This window comes from Oncorhynchus clarkii, chromosome 4 (assembly GCF_045791955.1).
Source record: "Oncorhynchus clarkii lewisi isolate Uvic-CL-2024 chromosome 4, UVic_Ocla_1.0, whole genome shotgun sequence".
Classification (NCBI taxonomy): domain Eukaryota; kingdom Metazoa; phylum Chordata; class Actinopteri; order Salmoniformes; family Salmonidae; genus Oncorhynchus; species Oncorhynchus clarkii.
The window spans coordinates 28,543,781-28,570,958 of record NC_092150.1 but is presented as its reverse complement, the minus strand read 5'-3'; the positions used below and the strand labels follow the sequence as shown (position 1 = coordinate 28,570,958).

General features: G+C 44.4%; 1 protein-coding gene across 1 annotated transcript in view; it reads right to left on the bottom strand.

The window, feature by feature from the left end:
- Positions 1-5,633: 5,633 nt before the first annotated feature.
- The window catches only part of LOC139406684 (E3 ubiquitin-protein ligase SH3RF1-like), a 51,582-nt gene continuing 30,037 nt past the window's right edge, over positions 5,634-27,178 (bottom strand). The window contains exons 3-12 of the mRNA XM_071149560.1: positions 26,744-27,019; positions 23,886-23,981; positions 22,077-22,385; positions 17,537-17,647; positions 14,246-14,373; positions 13,238-13,408; positions 12,846-13,126; positions 12,385-12,698; positions 9,289-9,671; positions 5,634-9,116 (exon numbers count right to left, since the gene is read on the bottom strand). Coding sequence (XP_071005661.1) covers positions 8,948-9,116; positions 9,289-9,671; positions 12,385-12,698; positions 12,846-13,126; positions 13,238-13,408; positions 14,246-14,373; positions 17,537-17,647; positions 22,077-22,385; positions 23,886-23,981; positions 26,744-27,019 — 2,238 coding nt within the window. The 3' untranslated portion in view covers positions 5,634-8,947. The remainder of the gene's footprint in view (positions 9,117-9,288; positions 9,672-12,384; positions 12,699-12,845; positions 13,127-13,237; positions 13,409-14,245; positions 14,374-17,536; positions 17,648-22,076; positions 22,386-23,885; positions 23,982-26,743; positions 27,020-27,178) is intronic.

Here is a 27,178-nt window from a genome sequence, read left to right as displayed (position 1 = left end):
CAAAATCCCTGCTGCAGTGTGTGCAAACCTGGTCAAGAACTACAGGAAACGTATGATCTCTGTAATTGCAAACAAAGGTTTCTGTACCAAATATTAAGTTCTGCTTTTCTGATGTATCAAATACTTATGTCATGCAATAAAATGCAAATTAATTACTTAAAAATCATACAATGTGATTTTCTGGATTTTTGTTTTAGATTCCATCTCTCACAGTTGAATTGTACCTATGATAAAAAATTACAGACCTCTACATGCTTTGTACGTAGGAAACACTGCCGATTTTGCAGGTTATCAAATACTTGTTCTCCCCACTGTATATGGAGACTGTTTAGTGACAAAAATAAGGGGTGAGTGTCTCATACATGTAAAAAAAATAAAAAAGTTTCCTGATATTTTTTGCATATTTTTCATACTTAAAGGGGTCTTAAAATTCAAAATCAAATAGCAAAATGATCCTTGATATGGCTTTCTTAAAATGATTCCATGTAGCTCTATTTCCATTTATTAAATGGTCGCGGCACAGTTTGAATTGATTGATTAATTTAATTTGTCAATACATTCTTTAAATATATATATATACACAGTACAAACATTCTCTTAAATGACCGGGATTGCACAATAAAGTCGGACTTATTTCAATTTTTTTTACATAAATACATAGATACAGACACATTACAGATATACAGACAAAAAAAGTTATACTGTTCACACATTAGCTAGCTTTTGACATTGTTTTACTTAATGAGTCCCATCATCATGCTGGTGTGATTTAGGACTTCTAACCCTTTTTTAAACATTGTGTGTTTGAGCTACAGACTTCATCTATTTTTTCTGCATCCATTGGTACTAACCAGTAGCGGAGTTGTGGACTCGAATCACGACTTGGACTCGAGGTTGACTCAAATCTCAAATTTGATGACTTGAAACTGGACTTGGAGCCTCAAGACTCAGGACTCAATTTTATCTTGAGACTGATGACTTGAAATTATCTGGCCAGGTTTTGTCATGTTTTGTCACTCATTTTGTGTCACAGAGTCTACGTGGATTACTCTACATGCAGCCAGAGACAGTAGCCACAGCATCGCCCTTGCAAAAAAAACTGCAACAGATTGGCTAGTGAAACACACACTCTGATTGGACGAGCACACTGTCAATCAACACAGGTCAGGTGAGCTAGTGGACAGATTGCTGATTTACTGTACAGCTATAGTATCGGGTGCCTTTGCTATATATAGGATCAGGTGTATGGTTTCCTTTGTTCATATTTCCCGGTTTATGTTGGAGTTCCATGTGTCTGTGTTCTATGTCTCTGAAATGCTTGTTGTGCATAATAGGAGCGTGCACGCCTCAGTGATGTTTGGGGCTGCTGGTGGACCATGATGTGCAGGCATAATCAAAGTGATACTGGACTAGCGCAGTTGCCAGAGTCTTTAAGGTGTCTATAGCTAGGTTTCCTTCCAATTGGCCACAGATTTATGTGAATATTCAAAAATCAGCATAAAAACAATATGCAAATTTTCCCATCAGAGTTGTTTTTCCATCAAATTGATTTGTTGTGGATTAAAGTCTGTGCATAAATACCTAGTGCACATAAAAATGACTTTTGCTGTTAAATCCCCATGTACTGAATAAAAAATACAAGTTCAATGGGTTTACATTGCATTTTCAACTCTAGATCTACTCATTGTTTTGTCACAAAAAATAAAATGGTGTTGCTGTAGCGTGTGTACCCTCTCTGGCAGTGTGGGTATGACCTCTAAAATGCAGATACTGAAATCTGCCTTTGTTTGACCATAAACAACTTTAAGTGCAGTATCTACAATCTAATTGTATTTATAAAACTTTATTGTTATTTTTCTGTTTGATGGAAACAGTTTGAGAGTTCTAACTACATTCCAACTGTATGATGGTTTGATGTAGCTACGTTTTCATTTTTTGAATGTTGTATTCTAGTAACCCTCAAGCATTTTTTTCACCATAAGGTAAGGCCTATTTCATCACAAAGAATGTGTATACTTGAAATATTTGACTTTGTGCAGTATCTTCAATCTAAAAGTGTTTATCAAACTTTATTTGACTTAGGGGTCATAGGTCATGCTTGATATGCATAAGACATGACATCATAATGAGACAATATATCAGTGCATTATAACTGATCTACCTACAGCATATTTGGCTGAACAGCAAATAAACTTTAAAGCCATTTTTCTCAGTTTTACTGTTTGCAAAGTTACTGCTCTTTGCCTCTGTATGGCAGAGCAGGTAACTGCAGTCAAAACACAGTGGAACAAAGCCAAAGTGCAGTAACTTCAGTTACTGCTGGTTGCCTTGGTTTTTATTGGATTTTGTAGTTACTGCAAATTTCAAACTCAATTTTCTCTGAAACGGAACATCACTGTATCGGGACACTATGTCACAAGATTAAACAGATACTGCAAAGTCTGATTTCAGTCGTAACTCAATTTTGACTAAAAGGGTAGTAACTGTGTTTTTTTGATGTCTTTATTTAACTAGGCAAGTCAGTTAAAGAACACAACTGCCTTGCTCAGGGGCGGAACAACCGATTTTTACCTTGACAGCTCAGGGATTCGATCTTACAACCTTTACAGTTACTAGTCCAACGCTCTAACCACTAGGCTACCTGCCTTTGCCTTTGTTAGGGCAGTATATTGACCTGTGTTATAGTAAAAGTCTAGCATGCCAAAACCATAGTATATAAGGGAGGTACCAAAACACCTTGATATAGGAGAGGCAGGAGAGAGGGAGGGAAAAGAGCAGCCAATTGAGCCAAGTCAGATTAAAAGCAAGCAATGGAAAAACACACGTTTTCTTTATCTCAATATCCAACTGTTTGTCTTTGTACCCCCCATTGAGCCACCTAACCATCTCTTTCCACCAGAGTCATGCGCACAAATTGGAATAACCAATCTCCATGGCAACCTATCATCTAGAGGAAGCGTCAGTGCACCAGTGACCTCACAGAGCCCCTTTCAGCTCTTTTCAACATTTTCCAGCTCAGCATCATCACACACAAAAATACAGGAGCGGAGGCTACTGCATGCCTCACCTACCTCACAGAGCAGCACTGTGGAGTTTATTTCCCTCTGGGAACAGCCCAGCCACGGCAAGGAGCTTTAAGCCATGCATTGTTATATAGACTCTATATGCAGTGTTTGGCTGTTGGGGCTTTGTGTTTGACCTCAATTAAAGTGAACACCTGGCTTTGTATTGTGACTAAGATCTCGTTTCCCAGATCCTTCATAGCGTTAAGATCATCGTTAGAACCTTCTTGCGATGCATCTTTAGTAGCCAAAAGCTGTGTTCCAGAGCTTTCGTTAGTAACGTGGATCTTCAAAAAAAGATCTCAGCTAAACATAGAATCAAGATGTTTATGCTGTCTGAATGTGACTGCGAATAACTTCAGAACGAAGTTGACTAGAAATACAAAGCTGCCAAAGTATTTGCAATCGTTACAAACAAGTGATGGATGAAACGAGGCTTCAAATGAAAACTGAGACGACTGCATTAAAATATACATAGGCATACATGGGCCTAGCTATATAGGCTATTTCAAACATATTGAAAGCAATTTCATGTTCAATAAATTGCGTTCTATTTTGTGACTAGACTACTATCTGTCATTTTTGACAACGTGTTTCATGATGTGTGACATGTTCGCAATGATGTGCCCCAATCTTTGATTTAGTGCATTATTTTTTTGGTAAGAATAGGACAATACGCCGCCTCAATAGTGTATTTGCAGCCATAGGTGGTACTTCCTCTAGGAGCTGATCCGTCAAAATTGTAGAATAATTCTAATGTTAAGGTAAGATTTGAATGGAGAAAGCTGATCCGAGAGCTGCGCTGCTTTTCTTTCAATCCTATCAGAAAGTCTGAGTCCATATTCAAGTAATAAGAAATTCCCCTCGACCACACCCACAAATGTTCCTCCCCATTGGGTGGTCAGTTACAGCTAGCTAGTTAGCGTCGCTGCTACAGAAGAACGGGGGTGTTTGCAAGTTCAGCTGAAGGCAACATTGAAGTTTTCAGAATCACAGTACACATCCAGAGTGCTTGAGGAGAAAGGATTATCCCAGGGGAAAATTGCATCCCTTGAGAGGGCAAGAATAAGATGTCAGGGAAAGTTCAGTATTACCATAAGAAGACGTATACTTGGAATACGGAGGAGGAATGGAGGGAAAAATAGAGGTAGAGGAGGTCGAAGAGAGAGGGGAAGAGGGTGAGCTTGAATCGGTTAAAATGGTGGGAAAAAGGGAGATGGTTTGTTAAAGAATGGTATAAAGTTTAAGCAGAGTGAGCATTGCACCGTATTGAAGACAGGAGAAATGGAAGTGAGCGAGGGCAAAGTATCAGACGTAAGTGTGGTGAAGTTCTCAGAGCCCAAGGCTTGCACTGAGTGTCAGGATAAAGATGAGTCTGACGGTAGGAGTGACATTTTGGGAAAAAGTGGACCTTTGCCTTTCGGCTGATCCATTTGTGGTTTTAGGGTGGGTGAAAACAGAGTAGGGTGCTGCGGAATCGGTGAAGGTAACCAGAAGTGGTCTTGTGATAATTGTTTGTATTTCTGCTGGTCAGAGGGAGCAGCCGCTCCAAGTTAAACAAATGGGGACAAGAGATATTTTGCTCTCAAGAAAAGGGCTCCATTGAAGGGAGTGATTACTGAGGTAGCAGGAAATATGAAAGTTGACCAACCGAAGGGGAAGATTCCCTGTTTGTGATGCTCGTCGTTTGGTGAGACGCAGACAAGGTGGCGTGAGTAGTGAAACAGAAGTCATTTTCTGTTATTTTGAGTTTAATGTTGAGTCTTTGCCTGACAAAGTGATGGTAGGGTATATAGTGCAATTGGAAAGTATTCAGACCCCTTGACTTTTCCCACATTTTGTTACAGCCTTAGTCTAAAATGGATTCCATTAATTGTTCCCCTCATCTACACACAACACCCCATGACAAAGTGAAAACAGCTTTTTAGAATTTTTTAAACAAATATACAAGAACATTGAAACGATCTCCATGTTATGTCGACACAGTTAATATAGGGCTATACAGACACAGACCAATTGGTCTGTCTGTGTATAGCCCTATATTAACTGTGTAGCCTGAGTTGCTGGCGTGAAAGGCAGAAGTGGGACCCTACCTATCGCTCCAATAGGGTTAACCCACTTGGTAGGAATTGAAACATGGCTCATATAGCGAGGACCGCTACACTGCCCCCTCTGAACAGGAAGACACATCCCTGTGCTTTGACTAATCTCAGCCCCCCTCAAAAGTCCTGGCCTGTGCGTTCCAATGGCCCCACGGTCACCATCCCACTTCTGACACCAATGTAGTGAATGGAAGGAGCGGGAAGCGAAACACCCTACGCATCGCGCCAATAAGGTAAACCTACTTGGTGGGGATTGTAACATGGCTCATACATAGAGGATTGCTTCAATGCATACGCACAATCTTAAGCAGATCTTGCAGAGGGATGAGAATAGAGACGAGAGGTGACTGCTGTTGTGTCTTCAGTCCCTCATGTCTGTGGTAATGCTTTCAGACACCTCTACACTGGCAGGAAGAGACCAGCTAAACGCAATGAGACACACACACAAATTAAGAGGACTGACAGAAACCATGGAAACCATTAGCTTTTATTGTTCTAGTTATTTTTTACAAAATGTGCTATTCCCTCATACTTAATGTTTTGTTTTGAATGGATGCCAATTTCACCATGATCAGACTAACTATATAAAACTAATTATAACAACCCCGGCAAAAAAACAAAAAAAAATCAAGCAAGTCACCTTGGCATGAGGAGAATCTGTTTAGTTTAATAAAGCAGACTTTAGTGCTGCCTTGTGTTCCAACAAGGCATGAGATTACAGTGAAAACATGTTCACAGGAACACCGAACTGCTTCGGTTGTTCTCGAGTCAGAGAATGTCATTATTTGATCATTAAACTATGTGAAAATCAATGACTAAACTGACTATGGTACATATGGAAGATCTTCATTTGATCACTTTGTTGCAGGAGAACTTTGCTGCAATGCAGGAAATGTAAAACTTGCAGTGTATTTCAGGTTTGAAATGTCCAATTACGAAAAATGTATCAGCCCCTACAAAAATATCCACTAATTGTAATCCACATAATTCCTGTTGCTGCAGGACCATCCTCATGCTGTAGCAAACCGGCTCAAATTATGATCCTACATCTGTATATACTGATGGTACAGTAGTTAAATGTATGTGTGGAATGTATGGAGAAAAAATAAATAAAAAAAGGCTCATCAGTAACAGAAAGCACTCCAAATGCAAAACCCAGTTCAGCATTAGAGGTGAGGTGGAGATGGTGAATGCCAAGACAGCAGTGGAACATTAGGTTCATTCTACATAGGCAAATTGAGAAGCAAACAGGTCTGAACAGTGTTTGGTACCACTTTATAGAGCCTTTACTCCCAACTCAAATGTTATTTCAAAACAACAAAACTACAACATATCCAGCAGTCACACAGTGGTCCCAGATACTGTATAACAAACACCCACTTAAACATGCTTTGGGAAAATATTCCCCTCAGGTCTGACAGGAATATCCAAAATGCCTTCCAACCTCCTTATGCCTGTTGATACCCAGTTGCTAGGTGTAAACTAAGAGCAAATCTCTTGTTGCGGTGGATTAGTGCCTACAGGTCCAACCTGTCATTTAGACACAGTGGCCTCAGCTGTTGATATTGCACCATAGCATCTGATAGAAGAGTCTGCAGCAGGAGGAACACCAAGGACACTGTCCTCTTGGTGTCTGCCTGGTGTGCTATGGTGAAGGGAGCCCACTAACAATAGAACAGCCACTTACTGTCTATCATTGACTAATATAATCCAATTTAGACTTTTCTACACTGCCAAAAAATAGGAGATTGGATCAAATCAATGGCTCATCGTGTGGTGCCTGGTGTTTCTTACTAGCAGTGCTGTCAATCTCATTACAATGACTGAAGGCCTATGGAGGAGGATGAGGTGGAGAGTGTGGAGTGGGACTGGATTATTTTGAAATCAAAAGTAGCTGAGTATAAGTAGGACCCAGGGCTCTGGGGTTTCACACCCTCCAAACCCAATCAAGTCGTACCTCGCTCTCTTTTTTTGTGCTTTGAAACAAACAGAAAACTAAAAAACGGCTACCAAAACTCAAACCAGCCACACACAAATCATATTCAAGTCAATAGAACACCTATCATCACACACATTGTATAGACGCACTGTACAGCTAAACCCGACAAAACCAAGAATCAACGTTGTCCAAGTCATTGATCGTATTTATAAAAAATTTAAAAAACTACTCGCAACTTCAAGGAGAAACACACTAGATTGTATTGGGGGAGTGATATCAGTGATATGGTTACATTAGGAAACAATCTGCTTTATAAGTAAGCATTGTTTTGTCTTGTATTGACAACACTTTAGGAATGAATTCATCTTTGAAATGAGGATTGAGAGCCCGTGAAGGTCATACATAGAGCAGGCCTGTCAGATGTCTTGCTGCATCTCCATGCTGTAGGAGGCGCTGTCCAGAGCATCTGGCGTCGTATAGATCCAAGTGGATAGAGATATCCATGTATTATTAACACGGAACTATCAGAGTCGCATGATATGGTTCCTGTGTTGATCGCGATTGTGTCCGTCGTTCACTTGAGATCTTGAGCTGCAGCATGTCCGATGAGGTTGGTCTACTATTAGAGGAGTGGGGGGAACAGCTACAATGTTCATTGAGTACACACACAACCATATACAGTAAGTAACACTTGATTGCAACATCTATGGAGTGTGTTTAGTTAACATGTCAAAAAAGGCAAGACCAAATCAAAATCCATAATAATAATGATGTAAATCAACAGCAGACGCTGGCTTTCCTAACGTTATGGAAATGTTTGGAAAACCTCACCAGGCATCAGATCATCAACGGTATAATAATTCCACCAAGATTACTCTCCCGCTCTCCAATAAGGGGTCCTGGAGCCCAAGGAGAAGCCATTTGGAACACCAAAAGGTCCAAGGGATACAGGATACAGTTGTGCAAATTCCATTTTTGGAGAGAGGTTCTGGGCCAAATTGGATGTCAAACGAATAGATGGGTGTTTGCAATATGTCAGAAACTCCAACTACCCAACCAGAGGGTATGGAGCTAATGACATCCAGCTGATACCTTCCAGTCAATAGAAGAATATGTTCAAGGGATCAGATTGGAATTGGGCCCACCTCTACACCTTTTCTTGCTTCACTGCATGTGCTGATGATGACATCACTGATTCTCCTCCCATCTGCTGTATTCTTTACGTTTGCACTCAAACAGCCAATCAGTGGAGACACCATGCAATATTAACATGCAGCACGGCAGCCAATGAGAGACAAGCACAAAGTGATGTAGGAAACATGTCATAAGACAGGCGCTGACTACAACCCCTAAACCACGAAAGGTCAAGCACATCTTTTACAGAACCCCCCCCCCCCCCGCAAAAAAACAAGTTTCAACTCGTCATATTTCCATCTATTAGCAGTTCATATTATTAGTTGACTCTCTGGTCTTTGTTTCTTTATATACACTAAAGTGAGGAACAGTACAAGGCACACATTTAACGTTTTGAATTGTTACAGATATAAATAACTGACAAAAAGGAAATCAACAAGAGTAGTGTGCTCTCCTCCAGCTCAGTCCACCGTGCTTCCAACTGACAGCTAGCTCCTCTTCCTCTGCAGCTCAGTTTAAATTATTTCATCATTCTTCTCCTCTGTACTTTAAATGTTGTGTATGTATCCATCTCATCCTGTCCCTAGCAACTTCAGCTGGTTGGCTCGCGGCTTGACCCAAAACAAGGCAACAAAGTCAGAAGTGGTTCCATTGATGGTCAGTTCATGGTATGGTCAGGTCACGGTCGGTCTACTGTGGTCAAGTGTGAGTCAGATGCCGTCTACGAAGCTGCCAGGGAACAGTCCGGTCCTGCCGTTCCTCTGGAGTGTTCCTTTGAACCAGCCGTCCTCCCTCTTCCTGTGGACAAACACTATGTCTCCCTCTTTGAGCTCCAGCTCTGCATCACTCTGAGGGGGGTAGGACACCACCACTCTGTACCTGAGAATGGGGGGGGGGTGGGGGGATCAGAGGGGATACTGTACTGACACATTGCAGAAGCACAGGAGATCAGAGACGCCACACACACACACACACACACCACAGCAGAATCACAACATCAGACAGACCTTTAACAATATGTCACTGTTCTACAATATAATAAATGCTGTACCTCTCGCATAGGATTGGCCGAGCGTCGTGCTGCTGGGAGGTAAGGGAGGAGCATGCCTGACGAGGTGGCGGGGCGATGGGGGCACATCCGTCCAGGGGGCTACTCTTACGGTGCGTTAACTCCGGGGCTGAGGAACAGGAGGATGAAGAGGCGGCAGTGGCTGCAGTAGACTCAGGCTCCACAGGGCAGAGGACAGCACGGCCATGGTTACCCACGACAACGCCAGCAGAGGAGGGAGAAGGGGTAATGTCGGGGCCCATGGCCCCCTGGAAGACATCCCCCGTAGCAGCCTGCTCTGCCTCCAGGGTGGGGGATGAGGGGGGAGAGGGGCGAGACTTCTTCTTGTTAGACGACAACAGCTTCAAAATACCTTTCTTTTCCCTCTGCAGAACAAAAGAACGAAACAGAGAGAAACATTTCAATTCGCGGTGCTCTACCATGCACTTGTCTGATAATGGTGTAAGCTGCATATAGACTGTCTTACAGGAACTCACTGTGTGGACAGTCAAATCTGCATAAACATAATCCATTGTCATGGTCATTAGGGCCAGATGAGAATTTGCTCCAGACTAAATCACTGTTGTGTAATGATGTCTTCAGGGCTACAGCCAGCAGAGTTTCTCTCACTCTCTAACTCAATTCCCAGGGCCCACCCGTGAAACAGACAGAGCTCTGTGTGAGAATTTGTTTCTAAAGATAAACTGGAAGGACTCCTGTGTTCAACAAAAAATACTGAGCGCCTGGTATTCAAAACAAGGGCACCAGAAACTCCGGGCAAATGTGAACTATTTCACCAATCCACTGTAGCCGTGTTTCACATCAGCCAAATATGCTAGGCATGATAGAAGTAGCTACAGTAACAAGAAAAAGTAAATGAACCCTTTGGAAGATTTCTGCATAAATTGGTCATAAAATTTGATCTTCATCTAGGTCACAACAATAGACAAACACAATCTGCTTAAACTAATAACACAAACATCTATATGTTTTCATGTCTTTATTGAACACATCGTGTAAACATTCAGAGCAGGGTGGAAAAGTATGAACACTTGGATTTAATAACTGGTTGACCCTCTTTTGGCAGCAATAACCTCAACCAAGCGTTTTCTGTAGTTGCGAATCAGACCTGCACAACAGTCAGGAGGAATTTTGGACCATTTCTCTACAAAATGGTTTCAGTTCAGCAATTTTCTTGGGGTGTCTGGTGTGAACTGCTCCCGAGGTCATGCCACGGCATCTCAAATCGGGTTGAGGTCAGGACTCTGACTGGGCCACTCCAGAAGGTGTATTTTCTTCTGTTGAAGTCATTCTGTTGATTTACTTTGGTGTTTTGGGTTGTTGTCCTGTTGCATCACCCAACTTCTGTTGAGCTTCAAATGGCGGACAGACAGACTAAACTTCTCCTGAAAAATGTCTTGATAAACTTGGGAATTCATTTTCCCGTCGATGATAGCAAGCTGTCCAGGCTCCAACGCAGCCCCAAACCATGATGCTCCCTTTACCATACTTTACAGTTCAGATGAGGTTTTGATTTTGGTGTGCTGTTCCTTTTTTCTCTCCACACATAGTGTTGTGTTCCTTCCAAACAACTCAACTGTAGTTTCATCTGTCCACAGAATATGTTGCCAATAGCGCTGTGGAACATCCAGATGCTCTTTTGCGAACTTCAGACGTGCAGCAATGGTTTTTTGTACAGCGGTGGCTTCCTTCCGTGGTGTCCTCCCATGAACACCATTCTTGTTTGGTGTTTTACGTATCGTAGACTTGTCAGAGATGTTAGCATGTTCCAGAGATTTCTGTAAGTCTTTAGCTGATACTCTAGGATTCTTCTTAACCTCATTGAGAATTCTGCACTGTGCCCTTGCAGTCATCTTTGCAGGACGGCCACTCCTAGGGAGAGTAGCAACAGTGCTGAAATTTCTCCATTTATAGACAAGTTGTCTTACCGTGGACTGATGAACATTAAGGCAGTCAGAGATACTTTTGTAACCCTTTCCAGCTTTATGCAAGTCAACAACTCTTAATTTAGGGTTTTCTGAGATCTCTTTTGTTCGAGGCATGTTTCACATCAGGCAACGCTTATGGTGAGTTTTTTTTATAGGGTAAGGCAGCTCTAACCAACATCTCCAATCTCGTCTCATTGATTGGGCTCCAGGTTAGCTGACTCCAATTAGCTTTTGGAGAAGTCATTAGCCATACTTTTTCCAACCTACACTGTGAATGGAATGTTTAAATGATGTATTCAATATAGACAAGATAAACTAATAACACACAAATTATTGTAAAAACACTATGTTTGTCTGTTGTTGTGACTTAATGACCAATTTATGCAGAAATCCAGGTAATTCCAAAGGGTTCACATACTTTTTCTTGACACTTTATATACTAACGTGAGAGATGTGTTAACATTGCAGATAGCAATACTGATGGCTAAGTTGTGGGGATGTAACGATTCACTGATGTGCATCGGTCCCCAGTTCAAATGTTTAAGATATGGAGTGCATTGGCCCGCGGGAGCCCAAACCGTGCGCAGCTTCGCGTGCTGACCAATAGGTAGGCCTATTCCTGATCTGGCACATCTGCACGTCACCTTCAGCATTCAAATGTTTCTAAAATGGCTGGCGCAATATTATCGATCAAACAAGTCGAAAGTGTTCTACAGGGATGTTGGCCATGTGGACTCCAATGCTTCCCACAGTTGTGTTAAGTTGGCTGGTGGACCATTCTCTTGATACACACATGAAACTGTTGTGTAAAAAACCCAGCAGCATTGCAGTTCTTGACAGAAACCGGTGCTCCGGCACCTACTACTATACCCCGTTCAAAAGGCACTTAAATCTTTTGTCTTGCCCATCAATCCCTCCGAATGACACGCATACAAAAATCCATGTCTCAATTGTCTCAAGGCTTCAAAATCCTTCTTCAATTAACTTGTCTCCTCCCGGGCCTCCTATCACATCAAACCAAATCGCATCGTTTCAAACTAAAACGTATCGTTCCTGTATGGTATCGGACCCCAAGTATCTAGATACGTCTAGAATCGTCTGGAAAGGGATCGATGCACATCCCAACTAGGGTGCTATCACGAATGCCCACCTTGCCATCCTTGTCCAGCCGACAGGCGAGGGAGGAGTTAGCTGACATGGAGTTGCCATTGCCAGGGGCGACAGGCATGGTGAGGACTGCCACTTGTCGCAGGGCATCGCCATCCAGGGACGCGGCGCTGACGTTTGGCGGGGTGAGGGAGGCAGCAGCACATCCCAGTGGCACCCCAGCGCGGACACAGCCCTGGGCAGGGTTGGAGGAGGAGGAGCAGGTCTGGGATTGGCACACTGCCAGGTAGGCTACAGATGTCTGTGACTGGATGGGCGTCACAGCAGCCGTGGGCCGGTCCTGACTGTGGCATGCAGCTGGGGGCAGAGGAGAGGCACGTGGTTAGACCATACACACAGAACCATATGCCCCTTTCATCATAAATTCACAATCACATACAGTATCCTACACTGGCTACATAGAATGTATGCTTGCACCCTTCCTCTTCCCCCAGGGGACCCTACCTGTCCTGACAGCATTGCGTGCCTGGTTAACAGTCATCTGGGACGTCATGTGCATGAGCACCTTGGCCTGTCCCGTTGTCACGTGAGCAGCAGTCACCATGCCCGGGGGTAAAGGGCTGGAGAGGGCGGGGCCCGGGCAGATGGGGAGGGCCTTGTTGAAGTCAGGCCCTGGAACAATGGCCCCCATTGGAGTGGAGGAGGGGCTGACGATGGTGACCCCTCGCCCAGCCTGGGTGCACAGAGCAAGGGGCGCTTTGGGTTGGGTGCTGCCGGACACCGTCCTAATGGGACAAACAGAGGACAGGGAGGAAGGGTTAGGGCAGGGGAGCCTTAGGAACGCTGCATATACAGAGATAATCAGTGTGTACATGTGTGTAATGTCTGCGTCAGACCTGCTGACGGGGCTCATGTAATTGCCAGGAAACACTCCTATCTTGCCAGTGTGCATGGAAGTGCCTTTAAACCATCCATCTTGACAGCGCTCCAGCACCAGGAACATCTCTCCCTTCCTCAGCTCCAACTCATCCTCCTTACGGGGGGTGTAGGGAAACAGGGCCACGTAGCTGGAGAGGGAGGCGAGAGAGACGGGGAACATCAAACACATATATGGACACACACACAGGGACTGTCCAATTACCCTCAGGAGGAAATGAGTCAAAGACGTGGTGTGTTTCGAACATTTAGTCTGTCACATGAGCTAAATTTACCCCCCTACAACAGTCTAAAGAATGTTCGTCAACATCTCCTCTCTCTCTCTCTGAAACCCTTACTGGAAGACAGAGGCGGACAGTCCCTTCTGGACTGGTCTTCCTACAGTACATTAAGAGAAACTGCACTATACTACTGTAGAGGAATGCTATGGTTACGTTCTGAATGACACAGCTATGTGGGTCAGGGCAACACGGAGGTGCTGTAAAGGGAGTGGGAAAGGCATGTCTCCAGGAGCCTCAGAGGCTTTAAAGAACCACTGCTAAAAGACAGCAGACACTTTCACTGGTGTCAGGGGAGGGGAAATGAAGAAAAATGTAGACACACACACACGCTTTGGGGAGGTGGGCCGTATTTAATTCCAATCAGGTGTCTGGAGTCTCAGAAGAGTAATGATGTGAGGGGCCAGGGGTCAAAGGTGACAGACAGGGTCTCTTATAGGACCCAGGAGACTGTCCCCCACAGGTGTTGCCCTTTCATCCGTCAACAGAGCTCTGGGTCAACCTCTGGTGCTCCACACTGACAGCTTAGGGGTCATTCAGAGGCTTGGAGAACTCCCAGAACCCACCCAGAAGGACCCATGCCCTAGCCATGTGTGGAACCTGCTGTTTCACTGCATGTTCTCTCGGGATTAGCGTGCTTGTACTTTATACGTGGAAGAGTGTTACATGCATCTGTGTGTGTGTACTCACACTGTGGGTCTTTGCCGCCCACTCTGTTCGCTAGTGCTGGGGGAGGGTCTCTGACTGGCAGCCAACGAGGAGGCTGCTCCCACCGCTGAGGATTGTGGTGGAGGCGGCGGGGGAGGAGGGCGAGCATCCTGTCAATGAAAAACAACAAACATCAACAACGACAGTCTGAAAGAGATTAGACAGCATATTAGAACAGTTTACAGTGAGCTTGAATCAAATCTCTCACATACGAAAACATCTTTGTTTGGAGCCGAAAGAAAGACCAGAACCACAAATAAACAATTCACTGCCTTTAGCGCAACATGACAGTGTTACATTACTGTTATAGCTCTTGGGGGGGTCTTGAGTCCTCTGAAACATGACCCGCCAAACTGCGCTTCTTAACACCCCCCCCGCTTAACCTGGAAGCCAGCCGCACCAATGTGTCAGAGGAAACACCGTTCAACTGACAACAGAGGTCAGCCTGCAGGCGCCTGGCCCGCCACAAGGAGTCGCTAGAGCGCGATGAGCCAAGTAAAGCACCCCCGGCCAAACCCTCCGCTAACCCGGATGACGCTGGGACAATTGTGCGCTGCCCTATGGGTCTCCCGATCACAGCCGGTTGTGACAAAGCCTGGGATCGTACCAGAGTCTGTAGTGACGCCTCTAACACTGCGATGCAGTGCCTTAGATCACTGCGCCACTCGGGAGGCCCACCCCTGGCCTTTTAACCAATGACTGACTAGGTGTTACATAATGAGAGAAACTGGTCAGTGAAAGAAGGATATCATTTACTCTGTTCAATGAGGGAGAGTATCGCTTGACACAGAGGTTTGGTCTTGTCCCCAACTTCCCCTGAGATCTGGGAAGGAATCTCCAGCATGCTTGTTTGCTTGTTTGTTGCTATAGAAATGACACTGGGGCCTGGTGAATCCATTGCTGTGTTTAATGAGGACCATATGAAAGTAAAAACATTTCTTTAAACATTATATAGTTCAGCCCGCAGGCCCGCAGTGAGCGGATTCCACTGGGCTCTACTCCTTGTTCTGCCTCTAACGGGACAGAAACCAGACCTAAACAACTATTACACAATCATACACAGACACATTGGTGTACTGAGAAAGAGGTGGGTTTCTTTTAAACATGTAACTATCCATGTACAGTGACATCAGAAAGTAGTTATACCCATTTTCTTGTTACAAGCCTGAATTCCTAATGGATTTTCTCACCCATCTACACACAATATCCCATAATGACAAAAATGAAAACCCGTTTAGACATTTTAGCTAATTTATTTCAAATGAAACACAGAACCATCTAATTTACATAATTATTCAGACCCCTTTGCTATGACACTCCAAATTGAGCTCAGGTGCATCCAATTTCCTTTGATCACCCTTGAGATGTCGTTACAATTTGATTGGATTCCACCTGTGGCCAATTCAGTTTGGACATGATTTAGAAAGAAACACACCGGTCTACAAGGTCCCACAGTTGACAGTGCATGTCAGAGCAGACACCACACCATGAAGTCTGTAGATCTCTGAGATAGAATTGTGATGAGGCTTACATCTGGGGAAGGGTTTAACAATTTCTAGAGTGTTGAAAGTTTCCAAGCGCACCGTGGTTTCCATCACTGGGAAATGATAAAAATATGTAACTACCCAGACGTCAAAACCAAACTGAGCAACCGGGCAAGAAGGACCTTTTCCAAGGAGGTGACCAAGAACCCAATGGCCACTGACATAACTACAGAGTTCCTTGGCTGAGATGGGAAAACTTGCCAGAAGGACAACAGTCTCTACAGCACTACACCAATCTGGGCTTTATGGGAGTGGCCAGACGGAAGCCACTCCCGAGAAAAAGGCACATTACAGCACGCCTGGAGTTTGCAAAAAAGGCACGTGAAAGATTCTGTCTTCCGATGATAATTTTTTAAAGATATTTGGCCTGAATGCAAAGCGCTATGTCTGGAGAAAGCCAGACACAGCTCATCACCCGTCTAACACCACCACTACCGTGAAGCATGGTGGTGGCAGCATCATGCCATGGGGATTCTTTTCAGCAACTGGGACTGGGAGACTGGTAAGGATAGAGGGAACAATGAATGGAGCCATATACAGGCAAATTCTTGATGAGAACCTGCTTCACAGTGCAAACAGACTGGGGGTGAAGATTTATGTTCCGACAGGACAATGACCCCAAGCATACAGCCAAAGCAATGCTGGAATGGCTTCAGAACAAGAATGTGAAAGTCCTTGAGTTGCAAAGCCAAAGCCCAGACTTGAATCCCATTGAGAATCTGTGGAAAGACTTGAATATTGCGGTTCACAGCCACTTCCCATCTAATTTAACAGAGCTTGAGAAAATCTGCAAGAAAGAAAATCCCCAAATCCAGATGTGCAAAGCTGAAACAGAAATACCCAAGATGACTCAAAGCTGAAACAGAAATACCCAAGATGACTCAAAGCTGAAACAGAAATACCCAAGATGACTCAAAGCTGAAACAGAAATACCCAAGATGACTCAAAGCTGAAACAGAAATACCCAAGATGACTCAAAGCTGAAACAGAAATACCCAAGATGACTCAAAGCTGCAATCGCCACCAAAGGTGATAAAGCATTGACTCATGTGTGAATCCTTATGGAAATGAGATATTTCATTTTCAATAAATTTTCAAACATTTCTAAAAACATGTTTTCACTGTCATTATGGGGTACTGCGTGTAGATAGGTGAAACAGAAACAAAAATGGATTTCAGGCTGAACAAAATGTGGAATAAGTCAAGGGGTATGAATACTTTGACGGCACTGTATCTGCAGAGAAATAAACAAGGAACAAGATAAATGTGTCTCAACTTGACATTAACAGGCCTGAGGAGCAGACAGACATAACTACATAACTACTATGGAGCAATGGGGGAGGGGGGAGGGAGTGGCACAGCACTCAGAAGGGCCTACATGCGTGTGTGCGCGCTGCCGACGCTAGAGCGGAGATAATTAGATTGCCTGCAGGCCAGAGAAATCATCTGTACAGAAACATCATGTAGAGTTCTCCATTGAAGCGGAGAGCTCAACCTTTATGTATACATTCTCAGCAGTACCACATAGCAACACAGCCACACACCCTTCCCCACACTCCGCTGAACACAGCACAGCCATGGCAGCAGACGCCCATACGCTACTGTATGCAGGTTCCGTTTTAAGAGGAACCTGATGTAAGTGAAGTGCCATGGGCCAATTAAAAATCTTTTAAAGCCAGTATTAGAGGCCCCGTAGTGTAGTTTCAGTTGAAGAGAGAACTCCACCTACCACAGGGATGGATGTGTAGCTCGTCTCCGGGGGAAACGTGAAGACAGTTGCCGTAGTAACAGGACTGCTGGGGGGAGGGGTCACTATGAGTCCAGCTGTGCAGATGTGTACCTGTTGAGGATGGACAAAGTCAGACAACTTCCTCAATACCACCACTACTCCTACAATATAATAGCATTACACACAGAGCACAAGACTGTGTGCTAGAACAACTATGGTATTTCAACGATAGTTGCAACCCTCCATTTGTGCTAGTCTGTCTCCTCGCATCCAGTCTCACATGGGCAGAAGACTTATGTTTGATTTGACAGACTAGTTATTTAATCTCTAAACAGGGTTGGGGAGTAACTGATTACATGCAATCGGATTACAAAAAAACAGTACCCAGTTACATTACCAGCACAAATATTGTAATCAGATTAGAGATACTTTTGAAAAACTAGATGATTCCTTATTGGATTACTTTTCAATTCAGAAAAGATGTTCACAAAATAATATATTGACACATTTCTGTTTTCTCAATGACGTTCAATTCAGCATTGAAAAAAGGCGCAGGTTCAAGTTTTTTTTCCACCTGAGCGAGTCTAACTACTACTAAGTCAGAGACCACTATGATGACACACCAAATGCATTTGATGGATCCCTTTTGTCTTCTTCTAATACCTCTTATAGGGAAAGTCATCAATTTACACGACTGAGTTTGGGTAATCCAAAAGTTACATTACTGATAACAATTTGACAGGTAACTCGTAACTAACAGATTACATTTAGAAAGTAACCTACCCAGTCTCTAAAACATGTCACACATGGCCTTAAAATGTCACATTGAAATGAAATGTCGCCTTCACAGCAGCGGTGGAGCCAATTGGCTAAGTCAAGCTGTGCTGGTGTCCTGATGACACGCTTGGCTGGGTGAGGTCATATGACTGTCAAGAACAAGTTTCCATTGGCCGGGTGAAGACGGATAACTGCTGAGGCCCCTTGCTGAGAGAGAGTGAACCACAGTGATTCACGCATTGCGCGACACTGACTCACACGTTGCATGACACTGACTCACAGGGCAATACTGTTGGACACACAATGTCTCCTTGTACCCTTTACTCCCCGCAAGCCCTGCATGACTGCCCCAGACAGAGCAGAGCAGCCGAAAGGTAAATCATTACCGAGGACCCACCTCAAACTCAAATCAACTGTGTAGCAGGGGAAGGTGCAATGAGGCAAGACGGCCACAGAAACCGTCTCATCGTGAGGGGCTGCAGTACCCACACTTGCAGTACTGTACTAGGCTATATCTGTGTTGAGCATTTAGCTATATGTGTATGAGCCACATATATGTGAGTGTGTATGTGTACAGCACATCAGTTACAACGTAACAGTGTTTCCGATTTACAACACATTTAAAGGGTAGCAGTTCTGTTTTCATACACTACAGGCTCCTTTAGTCAACAGTCTCTTCAAGTCCATTCCCTCTGAAATAAAAGCAGTGGACAGAGGGCGTGTTCATTTCCATACACTCCCTCCCTCTGGCCCCCCGGGCAACAACTGCTTCCCATTGTTGTTTTTCAGTCTACTTTGAAGGAGCGAGAGAAGAGAGGCCGAGTCACAGATTCCACCTGGGGTCTCTCTCCATCTTTATGTGTTTTTATTAAGCCCATTAATGTATAAATCAAACCATTGTGAGTCGTACAGCGCCTGTTTCAAAGAGCAGGCTCACCTCCCAGGTGGGAACGGAGGTTTTATAATAAAGTGTGTGTCTCGTTCATAATGAGGGCAGATAAAGTCTGAAGAGTTTAAAATACATCATTCTCCCCTCCCTGTGTGGCCAAGGCTTTAATGAGAGCTGGATCATCCCAAAATGAAAAGGTATATGGATGCACAAAAATACTCAAGACAGTTTCTGGAGAAACGGTCAGCACACACACACACACACACTGAGGAATGCAAGCAGTTGGAGAAAGGATTTGTGAGGCTGCTGTTTCCCAGGAGAAGCTGTGGGTAAAGCATGTTAGTGTGTCTGAAATGTGTTGCAGCCCAATGCCCAAGGGGGTGAGACAGCGAGAAGACACTCAAATAGTACATTCTATTCTCCTACTCAAAATATAACCAAGAAGAGAATCACCCCCTCCAAAATAAATGCTCAATTTCTGACTGCTGCAACAGTCAGAAAAAGCCGGGGACTACGAGGGAGACCACTGAATGCTGTCAAACGACAGACTATAAAGCCATGTTGGTTTAATACGTAAAGAAAAGTCAAATTTTTTAAGATACACTACATGACCAAAAGTATGTGGACACCTGTTCATCGAACATCTCATAAAAAAAGAATGGAGTTGGTCCCTCCTTTGCTGCTATAACAGCCTCCACTCTACTGGGAAGGCTTTCAAGAAGCCACAAGCATTAGTGCGGTAGGGCACTGATGTTGGGCGATTAGGCCAGGCGCGCAGTCGGCATTCCAATTCATCCCAAAGATGTTCAATGGGGTTGAGGTCAGGGCTCTGTGTAGGCCAGTCAAGTTCTTCCACACCAATCTCGACAAACCATTTCTGTATGGACCTCGCTTTGTGCACGGGGCTGTTGCCACAAAGTTGGAGCACAGAATCATCTAGAATGTCATTGTATGCTGTAGCGTTAAGATTTCCCTTCACTGGAACTACGAGGCCTAGCCCGGACCATGAAAAACAGCCCCAGATCATTATTCCTTCACCAAAACTTTAGTTGGCACTATACATTGGGGCAATTAGCATTTTCCTGGCATCCCAACAAACCCAGATTTGTCTGTCAGACTGCAAGATGGTGAAGCGTGATTCATCACTCCAGAAAACGTATTTCATCACTCCAGAAAACATACTTCTCCAGTCCAAGCTTTACACCACTCCAGCCGACGCTTGGCATTGCGCATGGTGATCTTAGGCTTGTGTGCGGCTGCTCGGCCATGGAAACGTATTTCATGACGCTCCCGACGAACAGTTATTGCGCTGACGTTGCTTCCAGAGACAGTTTGGAACTTGGTAGTTAGTATTGCAACCGAGGACAGCCGATTTTTACACGCTACAGCACTCGCCGTTCCGGTTCTGTGAGTTTGTGTGCCTTATCACTTCACGGCTGAGCCGTTGTTACCCCTAGATGTTTCCACTTCCCAATAACACTTACAGTTGACCAGGGCAGACATTTGACGAACTGATTTGTTGGAAAGGCGGCATCCTTGTGCTACGTTGTCACAGCTCTTCAGTAAGGCCATTCTACTGCCAATGTGTGTCTATGGAGATTGCATGGCTGTGTGCTCAGATTTATACACCTGACAGCAACAGGTGTGGCTGAAATAGCCAAATTCACTCTTTGGAGGGATGTCCACAAACTTTTGTATATATAGTGTCATTCAAACCAAAATAATACTAATGGAATTAAGTCAACATTTAACCGTCATGTGAAGAGTGTATGCTCATTGGCAATGTCAGTATAGAAGTCCCTACTCTGTATACCAAGCAGGCTGGGGTGAGGCAGCTGTCGTCTCAATGCTCCTCTACGCTGTTCTCCACTGGAGAGAAAATGGAAGAAAAAAAACTAAGCAACCTACTGAAGGTTCTCACAGCCCCCCGTCAGTCACAAAACGCTTCAGCCTGCCTGACACGCTAACTAATCATCTGTCTGTCAATCTTATAGTCTGCGTGCCTGTCTGCCTGCTAAACTGTCTGCCTGCCTGCCTGTGTCTGTCAAGCGCCCAGCCACCCCACCCTCTCTCTCTCTCTCTCTCTCGCTACAGAGCCTGACAACCACGGAGCAGCTGTGAGTGGTTGCCATTCCGAGGTTGCTGTGGAAACCTCGGGGGCTAAGCTGGAGTCTTTTTTGCGGGCGAGTGGAGTCACGCAGCCGTAATTTCAAACGCTTGGACGAAGCCTTGGCCTGTTCTGCATGACGTGGGGAGAGAGGGAGGGGAGTGTGGGTAATTGCTGACATAAGGAGAGTGGGAATCTTTATCGGGGAACAAAAACATCTGATGAAAACAAGAGTGTGGAATCTGCTTCTTGTTTGTTGCGTGAGCGTCTTTAGTGCACATAGTTTCCCTCGGTTCCTCACTCATTACGCCTGATTAACAAGCCCAGATGGACAGTGTGGAGCCGACATGGACAGGAAGCAGGACACACACTGAGGGTTATGACAGATCTGGTGACAGAGTGACAAGTCCATCACCTATCCCACAAAATCAATGGCAGTGATTATACACTAGTCCATAGTACAGACACCCACCCATAGACAGATGAGCTGTTTTGCTGGCCAACATGACGGTTTTTACAATTCTGGTTTTTAAGGGGGTTCTTCAGAACAAAATTCTACAGTAAATTGTGGAGGAATTCATTACTAGGTACAATAGACTTTAGGTTCTGGGTAAATTAATTCCATTCATCATATCATACAAGAGTACTTCAGACATAAGGTTCTCTCGATTTAGTGGCTTCCTCGTTGAATACAAGGCCCCTAACCAAACAGTACAAAGACACTGGACAAGAGGGAACGCAGTAGCTCCCTCTCCCTCCTATCTCACCTGTGAGGGTGCGCTGCAGGACAGTCCTCCGCTGATCTCGCTGATGCGTGCGGCTGCCGTGGGGTTGGAGGAGCTGATGAGGACCGGCCCACTGATCTCCATGGAGTGTCTCTGGGGGGGCGGGGCCAGACAGGGCTTGTGGGACATGGTGAGGGAGGTGAACGAGTGGCGCTTCTTACTGTTCTTCTTCTCCCCGGGCCGGTGGGGGCCCCCGTTACTCTGGGGGCCCGATGAGGCCCCCTCGCCAGAGTCCCCACTGGAGTCCCCAGGCTTGTCTAACTCAATCAGCTGGCGGGCCGCAGAGTTAAACTACAGAAAGAGAGAGGGAACAGGATGATATAGGGAAGGGAAGGAGGAAAAAGGTGAAGGGAGAACATGGAGAGCAGGATGTGGAGGGGTAGATAGGAGAGAAAGGGAGATGTTAATATGATAATGAAAGCTGTCACTCCTCATAATGAAACTAGCCGTAGTGAAAACCAGCCTTTGCCGTTATCTGATTGGAGAAAGCAGTGTGCTGAGAATGCAGCCAGTGCCAGGGGGTTGAGAGAGGACCTTGGGCTCAGGGGGAGTGGAGGGTTTTCAGGCAGCCAGCGAGCGGAGGAGACTGCAGGCCTTCACGGCCTCTTTCGTGTGAGGCAGGAATCAAAGGAGGAACACTAAAAAGGGTTTAGCTAATCACAGGGAGGACGAGGGAGCACTCCACGACACAGATAGCCCCGAGCTGCTCTTCCTCTACTTAGAACATCAAAGCGGAGAATTTTCACACCAATCCTGAGGAGAGGCAGTGCTAAGCTGGGTTCACCAAGTGGTCCCGTGTACACACGTAGCACTAGATCAGATGTACAGCCAAGTATATACAGCCAAATATAGAACGGGTATAGAATCACTGCACAGACAGAACTCCCCATCCATAATAAAGTGTGGTTATGCAAGACCTAGATTTGAGTTTGTCCTCTATGACAGTGCCAGAATTGTTCATATTTTCTTGTGTGACATATGCTGAATGTACAGTGCTCATCATTTGGATATTTGTGTAACCTGTGTGAGACACGAGTGAAAAATGTCTTCCTTGGAGGAAAACATAGTATGTCTCTTGCTGTGAAAACACAGCCAATTGTATATGCACGAATGGTTTCGCATCCATTCCCTTCAAAGACGCCCCCGTCGGGATATTAGACAAACCTAAAAATCTGTCACATAAATAGGGCCTTTTTCTCCTCCGCTGCTTCTAAGAATGTCAATTTCGACGTCAGAGTCAAAGATTACCTTCACAAAAGCATTCACACAGAAAAAGGTCTTGCCTTCCTCAAATTGTGCTTCCTTTTGTGACATGTCTCCGCCCACTCCTGTGTTTCTCTCTACCATGCTCCTCCATTAAGAGACAAATGATGTTCTAAAAGGTTCTCATAGTGCCACTGGTTACTTCTGCATGTTACTTCTACATTCTCCAGTTATGTTTCAGGTCTATTACACAGGTAAGGTTCATCATCCCAGCAGACAGTTCTCTACTAAAACAGCAGTGATCAGTGAGGCTTTAGTAGGACTGTGAATTACCTCAGGATGCCCAATCAGCAGTAAATCTACTGGCATGTTTAGTACTTTGGTGAAATATATTTTGACCGTTTTCAGGGGCGAAGCAACAGGGGAGAGCAGAGAGAGCACTAATGTGCACATTTTGCAAGATGTCTAATAAAGCAAAAATGATAGCACTAACACACTCAGCATTTTCCAACCTCTTCCTGAGGTAAAATGGTCCCCTGGACATATCAGGGACGCTCCGGTTAACACCTGGAGGAACATTTCGCTTACCTCGACATATGATATGGGGAAGATTCCTATTTTATCCCCCAGCATTCCCTCTGCCCAGTTTTCATCCACTCGGCGAATCACAGTCAGAATATCATCCTAGAAGAGAAAATATACAGAGTTTGTTACCGGGCAGACTGTCATTAAAGATGCTGCTAACCAGCAGAGTGTTAGATCCTTTATGAAGAGAGAGAGAGAGAGACCATGTTTTATTAAAAACTAAAAGGAAGTGCCCACATTAAGGCTAGACTGCATTATAAGAGCAATAAACTGGATCCTGTTTAGAAAGGAACAAGCCAAGCACTTTCCTTTGTTACAGATTTTGCTCATAAGACATAAAAAACAGCAGACAGCTTATAAAAGTCAAATATAGAAAGTAATGACCCATTGGCTATATTTGAATAGATCCAGGAATGAAGTAATTTAGCAACAGGGGTTGAAACCGGTTCAGGGATATGTTAAAATAACAATTATTTTACATTTATACTGTTCTGAAACAGAACCGTTATTTTAAACACATGGGAACCGGTTAATGCCGTTCTTTTACACTCTGGCCATTTTTTTCCAGTCCCACAAAAATCGCATCAAAGCTCTACTCATGTGACAGTTTTTAGCGTCTATGCAAAACCCTCACTCTGTCACTCAGAAACATGTTCCAGTGTCTGCCTGTCAGTGCATGTGTAGGCTACCTGCCACTGCATAGGTTACTGTAGAATGCTGACAATGTTATAACTGTGATTCAGACATTAGGGAGAGACATTTTTAATTAGAGAAGAATTTAACTGTTTCAATGCTAGTTAAGGATCCTATAATGTAATCTAATTCAGATAACACGTGTCATAAGATGCCCAGCGCTTCAAGTCAAGACTCCTGCTTCCACCCTCTCTCCACCTGAAAAATTTAAGTTGTATCTCACGCCCTATGCATTTGAGGTTTAAAAAGGAACAATATAAACCGGTACTTTTTGGGGGTTTTGAACCGGTTCAGAACTTTATTTTTCTGATTAGAACAGTGGAATGAAAAAAAAAATGGAAACGATTGGAAAATAATTTGTTCCAACCCGCTTAGCAATTGTAGCGCAGGTGCAGTGTGAGCGTGGATAACTGGTCCTCTACACTAGGAGGGAAAATGTATTGCATAAGCTCAGCAGGACACGTCCACAAAGACCGCCACGAACGCACTCAGAGTGTGGTCAGGGTTAAGCCACAGAGCTTTTACAATCAACAGTTGCTGAGCTGTTAGATGCTCCAAAAACAGGAAAATGACAGCGTAGGAAAAAAAACAGTATAGGTTGTAATTAAAACTCTTGTTACTATGTCCTATGTGGTACATCTGTAAAGTCTAGTGTCGTCACGATACCCACATTTTACAAACGATACCAGGCCAAGTATCACGATACCAAGTAGTGTGTGTGTGTGTGGGGGGGGGGGGGGGGGGGGGGTGTTATGCTCATGTGCTACACAACCAATCTGTGACTGATGTTCACACTCCTACTCAATACAACACATACTGAATTTAATGTCACACTGTTCAATGTATAACATAGAATGGGTAATTTCTCATATTTGCAAAGGTCTACCTGTGATTCGCTGGCGGAATTGGAGGAAGGAATATACATGCATAACGATCTGCATGTCATTGTGTCACTAAGGAGAAAACACAGCATGAAACCTACTCTTCAGTTCACACACACACACTCGCTCTCATAAGCACACACACACACCACTCATAAGCACACACACACATCACTCATAAGCACACTCAAACACACACGACTCCCAACTTTAAAAAATGTTAGGCACCAAACATAATGTAAGGTGCACCAGAAAAAGATAGATTTTTGATATAGTTAGGCCTATATGAATCCTACCTTTGAATAAACATCTTGTGAGTAGCAGACCCTTTTCCTTTCTTCCTTTGTCAAATCAAATTAGCCTACATCTACTGTGAGGTTACCAGGTTGTTAGCTAGCTAGGTAACATGACTGAAAATTGTGTGTTATCAAACCAATAATTAGCTGTCCGGGATTGGTTTAAAAACATCTGGCGACATGGTTTGTGAAATGATATAAAAAAAAAGGTTAGCTCCGGTTATACGAGTCAACATTTCTTTCATACCATTTTACATTTTCAATGTCGTTAACCATGCTGTTGCAGAGCTGTTTCCTTCACTGGCACTGCTGCATGGCAGCGAACTTGCAAAGCCTATACTCAGACTGGCCTGTGTTCTTGTTATATCAGGGATGAAATGATATACAATGTATCAACTTTGCTCGCTCTGTGCTCTGCTCCAATGTATCGAATGTAACAGAAGACTGATCAGGGTCTCCATCAAGGCTATATTATATTTACCAAACTGATGGAGGAATAGATGTGCAGGGAGGGCAGACGGAGAGAAGCAGGTGGGTGAGGGCTGGTAGGGGATGCTGAGGGAAGCAGGTGGGTGAGGACTGGTATAGGATGCTGAGAGAAGCAGGTGGGTGAGGACTGGTAGGGGATGCTGAGAGAAGCAGGTGGATGAGGGCTGGTAGGGGATGCTGAGAGAAGCAGGTGGATGAGGGCTGGTAGGGGATGTGGCTGGCTGATCACATCTGCCACATGTGATATGCGCATGAAAGTGAACTGGACATTGGACCGGTGCATACAAGAGACTAGTTGCTGATTCAACTGAACTTAAACTTAGAAACATTTTACAACAGGCGCCAGTGGGTTTCTTTAGATTGGTAGGGCCGAAAAAGTTGGTAGTATTATATGAAAACGGTACTACAGTATTCTAAAATGTTGGTATCATAAGTATTATTACGCTTTGGTACCGTGATACAGGTATACCGTGCAACACTAGTAAAGTTGTCTATAACTCACCTTAGTAAAGGGCAGGCAATCCTTGTCTGCCTCCTTGTCTTTGAGCTCAAAGTCATAGAGGGCCTTGCACTGTGGCGGGGGCTGCGGCAGTGGCTTGATGATCTGGACAAAGTTGGTGGGGAAGAAACCGTGGACTCCGCCAATCTCCCCGTGGTACCAATTCTCATCCACCTGACGTCGCAGGATGATGACGTCACCCTTACTGAACTTGAGGTCCCCAGGTTCCTTGCCATCGTAGTTGTACAGGGCCTTGGCACAGGGCAGCTGGGGTACACCCTGTAGAGGGCGAGAGAGGAAGAGAGTTCAGGGTAGACCCAAAATATCAGGACTGATGGAGCACCACTCAGAAGCACATACATTTTTCAAAACCTACTGAACTGTAACTGAAGACCAGAGCCACTAGGGACAAGAACACAGTGAGGAGTAGTAGTGATG